This window comes from Lepidochelys kempii, chromosome 13 (genome assembly GCF_965140265.1).
Source record: "Lepidochelys kempii isolate rLepKem1 chromosome 13, rLepKem1.hap2, whole genome shotgun sequence".
Classification (NCBI taxonomy): Eukaryota; Metazoa; Chordata; order Testudines; family Cheloniidae; genus Lepidochelys; species Lepidochelys kempii.
Window position 1 is genome coordinate 32426409 of NC_133268.1, and position 7502 is coordinate 32433910.

The 7502-nt window shown below is 44.5% G+C and overlaps 1 protein-coding gene across 1 annotated transcript; it reads right to left on the reverse strand.

The window, feature by feature from the left end:
• Positions 1-2695: 2695 nt before the first annotated feature.
• Positions 2696-6281, reverse strand: LOC140897113 (olfactory receptor 11A1-like). The gene is made up of 2 exons (XM_073309443.1): positions 6265-6281; positions 2696-3626 (listed from the first exon to the last, which is right to left on the reverse strand). The coding sequence occupies exon 2, from the start codon at positions 3524-3526 to the stop codon at positions 2696-2698; it is 831 nt and encodes a 276-aa protein (XP_073165544.1). The 5' UTR covers positions 3527-3626; positions 6265-6281.
• Between the last annotated feature and the right edge of the window lie 1221 nt (positions 6282-7502).

Here is a 7502-nt window from a genome sequence, read left to right on the forward strand (position 1 = left end):
TTGTGATGGACAGTTCCCAAGCAACTTGCTCTGTTTGCTACGCTCCTCCACTCACATAGCAGAATATCTTGTTTTCATGAGAGAGTCGACTACAAATCCTGTTCGCAGTCCAGCCACTTATCAGATATCTTCATCCTTCCTAATGCACAGCTTTGATTGACTTCTCTCCCTGGCAGCTTTCTCTCCATTCTTAATTTAAATAATATCCCTCTATATTTTGTTTTAGAAACTCCTAAGCTAGAGGTTGATTTCCCTCTGTTTCTGGGAGGGGCTCTTCTGTTGGTACTTGCTTTCTCCACAGATTTTTAAACCTCTCATCTCCAGCATCTTCTCATTCAGGCAATAGGACATGACAACCTGCAACCTCGTGTCACCCACTCTTCCCTTTTAGTTGTCTCCTCATTTCAGTGACAGCTACTGAAGAAGAGTTTGAGTTCAGCTCTCTCCCTTCCCAGTATAACCCACTATAACCAAGGAACTCTTCGGCATCCCCGCCGGGGGTACTGCTTTTGCCAACACACCCACCCACCCCCTTTCAAATGGCCCAAGTTAAACACGGTGATATGCCGCGAACTAATAGCATTCTGCTTCCATTTCAGAAACGAGACAGCACTATTCCCAAGGATTTGTTCTTAACAGACGTGCGGTCATCTAGGGACACTACCTACTAATGGGCTAGGAGATGCATTTCAAATGTGTGGCCGCATGGTCCTTGCAAACAAACACTGGCTTGGGTATATGGAGTGCTGCGTTCTGTTCCCAGCTCTGCTATCTGATGTTGGGTCTCTGTTTCCCCTTTCGCCTCTCAGTCGGGGATTTTCAATCCCCTCCTATGAAAATCCCAGGTTAGAGCCATGCGAGTACCAAAGTGGTTAACAAAGAGGAGGATTTCTCATCTGTCTCCTCTGAATTCGCTACCAGCTCCAGAAGCTAATGAGGAGCGGCTCTGCGGGAGCCCCAGGTTAAATGTCAGCAGCACTGCATTGCCCCCTCCTTTTACTGCCTGACGTCTACCTGGCTGCTCATCTCTCTCCTCTTCGGACAGCACTTTCCGCTGCTGCTACATCAGCTTTGTTTCCTTCCCCGACTAGTGACTTTTGCCAAGCAGCAGCCTCCACCTAACTGGCCATCCCTTGTCCTGGGGCCCAGGCAAACTCTCTCCCCTCCTTCAGATCCCTCTTCCAAACGCATTTCTTCCCCCGCGATCCCTCAGTCAGTAACTCTGTCAGGAATGCCCTTGAGATACTAACATAGTTCAGAAAGAGAGAGAAAGAGAGAAAGGCACTGGACTTCCTATGGTACCAGTCAGGCACTACCTTAATGTGTTCATTCCTTCCACACTCCATCTGTCTCCGTGGCCTGCTGTTACCTGCCCCACCAACTTCTCTTGTCTCAGTTCAAATAGGGAGATCTTTTCTGCATGGACCATGGGCCTCAGGTCTGCACCTAAGAGTTAGGTTGACCTAGCTACACTGCTCAGGACTGGTGATAGCACTTGGTTGTTGTCCTTGTCAGACAACCCATCAACATTGCCCTGGCTGGGGACTCCCCCTCCAGAGGAAGAAATCTCCAGGTGTTTCTCTGGCCGGTTTCAGATCTCTGTGCTCTATGACGAGCGACCATTTGAATGGTCATTGGGCCAGAGAGAGAGTGTGTGGATTCATACCCTGGTAGTTAGCGCATTCATAGATTCATAGATTCATAGATTCATAGATATTTAGGTCAGAAGGGACCATTATGATCATCTAGTCTGACCTCCTGCACAATGCAGGCCACATTCACCTGGGAGGTGGGAAAACCACATGTAAGTCCCTGGTCCAATGATTATTTAATTATTTTAACAAAGTGGAAGAGTTTTGACAGGAGAGATGGGGACACATCCTGCCCCTTGCCCCAACCCCAAGCCCCCTAAGCAGCACCCTACCACTCAGCTGAGAGATGGGAGTCCAAGTTCAAATCCATTATCCGCATCAGGCAGAGTGTGGAATGACCCTGGGCCTCCCACATCCCTGGTGAGTACACTAACCCATATTCATGATGAGTTTCAGGCTGAACAAAACCAGACAATAATTATTGAATGACTCTAGGCACTGAGACTGAAAAAGTGAAAACTTTATAACTGCTAAAACAGAAATTGTCTCCAGCACATGCAAAGACATACAAAGTAAACAGCCTTAAATCAAATTCTAGTATGTTCTCAAGCTGCATTTTTCTTTCTTTGCCAGTCTGTAGTGTATAGAAAATTTTTATAATTTTGTATGGAAATATTTTTTTCGTCAGTTTGAGTGTGCACGGTGAAATCAACACGTACTGATATTTACAGATTAAAATCGAATGCTTCCAAGCCTCTTTGTACTGTGCACAACAATTATTTTATAAAGTGGGTACAATGGGTAGATTAGATTTGAATGACATGTTATTTTCATAGGTGAAATCCTGCTCCATTGAAGTCAATGGGAGTTTTGCTATTCATTTCAGCAGGGCCAGGATATCACCCAATATTTTTGACCCTGGAGGAGTCTTGATGATCTCACTCTATCGGGTTAGCAACTCCCTTCTTCTTTGCCACAAGTCATCACTAGCTATTCTGAAGAAATGACCACACAACACCAAAGAGAACGATCCATTTCCCACATTTCCCACTCCTCAGTTTATTGCCATTTCACTGACAGCTAAAACAATGACCGAACAGTCTCTAAATTCTTGTGAAAGCTGTAAATTTACTGACTGCTTTTCTTAGGGCCTTTTTTACTTCCTTGTTCCTCAGGCTGTAGATGAATGGATTGAGCAGGGGCGTCAGAATGGTGTAGAAGATGGAGAACACTTTGTTCAGGTCTTGCAGTGTCTTAGTTTTGGGGAGGAGATAAACAATGATCAGGGTTCCATAGAAAGTTGTAATCACAATGAGGTGAGAGGAGCAGGTGGAAAAGGCCTTTTGCCGCCCGGTGGTGGAAGGGATTCTCAGGATGGAGGTGATGATACAAATGTAAGATGTTACAGTTAGTAGAAATGGAGGCAGTGAACATACACCCGACAGGACAACACCCAAAAGTTTTATCAGACGGGTGTCGCTGCAGGAGAGATCTATCACTGGGGTTAAGTCACAAAAGAAGTGATCAATCTTACCAGGGCCACAGAAAGGCAGTTGTGACATCAAAGAAGTTATTATGGTAACAGGCAAAAACCCATTTATCCAAGACCCAGCTGCTAGCAGGACACAGAATCTGCCATTCATACGGGCTCCATAGTACAGTGGTTTGCATATTGCTAAATACCGATCATAAGACATTGCAGCTAAGAGATAACATTCTGTGGCTCCAAATAAACCAAACAAATAATATTGTGTGAGGCAGCGCTGGACAGAAATGGTTCTGTCCCCCGTCAGGAGACTGGCCAGCAGCCTGGGCAGGATGGTGGAGGTGTAGCACGTCTCCAAGCAGGACAAGTTCCCCAGGAAGAAATACATGGGAGTGTGCAAGTGCTGATCAGTTACAATGAGTGTAATGATGAGGATGTTCCCTACCATGCTCAAAATGTAGATCACTGAAAAAAGAAGAAAGAGAAGAATTTGCAGCTCAGGGAGATCCCCAAATCCCAGTAGAATGAATTCTCTAGCCGTTTTATTGCTCCAGACTGCACTGGCCATAGGTAGAAGTTAAAGAAAATCCCACATCCCCTGAAAGAGAACATAAAAATATATTTGAAGATTAATACACCAGCAGCAAATAATGCCATAAGATTCTTTTTTTTTAATGTCTTCTGCTGGTCACTAGAGGAATGCAACCCAAGCTGTAAACTGACAGACAACTCAATGTCTGTAACAGATTTTTGATCTCCAAGAACAGCAGCTTAAAGACACTGTCGTTCTAGGTGGACGCTGAGTTTATGACACCAAATATCAGGCTAGGTATTCATCCGGTACAGAAGTACAGGTTATATCAGCCTGAAGAACTGCATGGAAAGCACCGGAAGTCCTTTTTATTACTGACCTTGGCACAGAAAGTGGGAATGTGCTAATAAAGTTTGCGGATGACTTGAAGCTGGGAGGTATTGCCAATACAGAGAGGGACGGGATATCAGACAGGAAGATCTGGATGACCTTGTAAACTGGCGTAATAGTAATAGGATGAAATTTAATCGTGAAAAGTGCAAGGTCATGCATTTAGGGATTAATAACAAGAATTTCTGTTACAAACTGGGGACGCATCACTTGGAAGTAACAGGAGGAGAAGGACCTCAGAGTATTGGTTGATCACAGGATGACTGTGAGCCGCCAGTGTGATACGGCCATGAAAAAAGCTAATGCGGTCTTGGGATGCATCAGGCGAGGTGTTTCCAGTAGAGCTAAGGGGGTGTTAGTCGTACCGTTATACCGTTACCGTTATACAAGGTACTGGTGAGACCTCATCTGGAATACTGTGTGTAGTTCTGGTCTCCCATGTTTAAGAAGGATGAATTCAAACTGGAACAGGTACAGAGAAGGGCTACTAGGATGATCCGAGGAATGGAAAACCTGTCCTATGAAAGGAGACTCAATGAGCTTGGCTTGTTTAGCCTAACTAAAAGAAGGCTGAGAGGCGATATGACTGCTATCTCTAAATATATCAGAGGGATAAATACTGGAGAGGGAGAGGAATTATTTAAGCTCAGTACATAAGTCAGGGGTTTGTTACAGGAGTTGGTGGGTGAGATTCCGTGGCCTGTGTTGTGCAGGAGGTTAGACTAGACGATCATAATGGTCCCTTCTGACCTTAAAGTCTATGATTCTATGATTCTATAACAACAATCTTTTATTTTATTTTTGTGCTGGCTTTAAGAAAATTGGTCAGCTTCATGGAGCTGCATGAATTGGTCATGTTCTACAACAGGGGTTCTCAAACTGGGGGTCATGACCCCTCAGGGGGTCATGAGGTTATTATGTGGGGTATAGTGAGCTGTCAGCTTCCACCCCCAAACCCCGCTTTGCCTCCAACATTTATAATAGTTTTAAATTTTTTTAAAAATGTTATTTTAATTTATAAGGGGGGTTGCACTCAGAGGCTTTTTGTGTGAAAGGGCTCACCAATACAAACGTTTGAAAACCAGAACATTAAAATATTTGGAAAGCCCATTCAATGTATTCTCTGCAGCGGTGTTTTGTTTGATCCCACCCCATGCTGCCCTGGTCTGCAGAATGCAAGCCATGAGCATCAAACTGTGATTTCAAAGGACCGAGCATTTACATGGTGAACCAGAATGGCCAGAGTTACACTATCAAGAACTCAAAAACAACCCAAAGATAAAATTCAGAGGTTTGAAAAGGGATATCCCCCTGCCTTAGCATATAGGACAATTAAATGGCTAATTAAATGGGTGGGTTGGAAGAAAGCTGCTTTGTGCACCTACTTCTTAAGTAGCTTGTGCAGGAGACAGGATACTACACTGCGTGGATCAGTGATCTCATCTGATCAAGCTGTTCCTATGGTTCCAAACTATACTCTTCAGGGTGATATTTCCAAACCTGCCTTGGGGAGCGGGGTGCACAGTAAAGAGGGTATGCAAAGCTCAGCCTATACAGCTAAATAATTGTTAGCATCTATCTAGCACTAAGTTTCTCAACAGCTCAGGGAGGCAGATCCCCTCCTGAAAGGTAAAACACAGCAGTGAGCAGAGAGGATGGACTTTATCAGCTGCTCACTCTTGTCCATCTGCAATTCTGATTTACCTGAAAAGAGTTGTGAAGGTTGATTCACCTCTAAAAAGGGTCTATTTCAAGCTGGAATAGTTTGATAGGACTCCTTTTTCAGGATGAAGGTTCTACTGTTCTTCTTCTAATGTCATCTCTCCATGCAGCTGATTTCCTTCAACAAGCAGATTCCAGTTTGGATGTCCTAGTTCTGCTGCGTGTTTTTTGTAAGTTGTGCCTTGTCTAAAAGTGCCAGTCTCCGGTGTCTCATTATTTACCCTTCTTGCAAGAAGGTGAAATCTCCCAGGACACTTCTGCAGATGGGATTTTTGAATCCATGTCTAGGACACTGGGACATTGTTAAGAAGATCAAACTCTTAACCTCAAAGGGAATGAGTTGAAGGACATAGAACTTCTAATCTTCTTCATTTTCTCTCTCTTTACCACATATATTAAATGCCCCCAAACTTTGTGAAAGCAGAGTTAAGGTTGCCCAGAGGTGAATCATGCCCTTCCAGAATGGGGAAAGTCATTAAACTTAAACCTCTGAAAACCAGGCAGTGCAGAGTTAAAGGACACCTGTGTCACTGCAACATGACTTTAACTCCGCTTCCTGGAGCAGGCAATAGCCATCACATCTAAGTATGTCGTGGGGGTGCAAAGGTTAAACCACCGACGGAAGTGGTAGGATTTTCTAGCTCTTGATGTCTCCAGATCAAGACCAGAATATGCTTTTGTCAAACAGTTATTAGACTCAATGCAAAAGTCACTGGAGCAATTCTCTGGCTTGTTATACAGGAGGTCAGGCTACAGGATCTGTCGGTCCCCTCTGACTCTGAAATCTATGAACCCATAATCGAGAGATGTGAGGAAGGACTAAGAGAATAGGGTGTTGTTGGGGGGGTGTCCCACAGATTTGAATTCCAGCCTGTGTCTGTCTGTGCTCCAAGTGTGTTCGTGGTATGAGGCGTAGCTGTGTTGAACCGTGGAGGGAACTGGGATTGTTTAGCCTGCAGAAGAGAAGAATGAGGGGGGATTTGATAGCTGCTTTCAACTATCTGAAAGGGGGTTCCAAAGAGGATGGCTCTAGACTGTTCTCAATGGTAGCAGATGACAGAACGAGGAGTAATGGTCTCAAGTTGCAGTGGGGGAGGTTTAGATTGGATATTAGGAAAAACTTTTTCACTAAGAGGGTGGTGAAACACTGGAATGCGTTACCTAGGGAGGTGGTAGAATCTCCTTCCTTAGAGGTTTTTAAGGTCAGGCTTGACAAAGCCCTGGCTGGGATGATTTAACTGGGAATTGGTCCTGCTTCGAGCAGGGGGTTGGACTAGATGACCTTCAGGGGTCCCTTCCAACCCTGATATTCTATGATTCTATGATTCTAAGGTTAAGGGGCCATTACAGTTGGTGAAGCAGCAATGGGAGGGGTTTATGCCTTCTCCAGGAACTAACATTCTGGACTTTGTAAACAACCTAAAAAACACCCTCCCAACCTCTTTAGCCCTTGCTAGAGAAAACCTAAAAATGCTCAGGAAGAGCAAAAAGCCTGTTATGATAAACATTCCAGAAAGCGTTCCTTCAAAGTAGGGGACCAGGTCATGGTCTTGAAGGCACTCCAGGCCTATAAGATGAAAGCGTCATGGGAAGGGCCATTCATGGTCCAAGAGTTCCTGGGAGCTGTTAACTATCTCATAGCATCCCCCACCTCAAACCTAAAGCCTAAGAGAAAAGGAGTACTTGTGGCACCTTAGAGACTAACAAATTTATTAGAGCATAAGCTTTCGTGAGCTACAGCTCACTACATCGGATACATACATTGGAAAAATATAGTGGG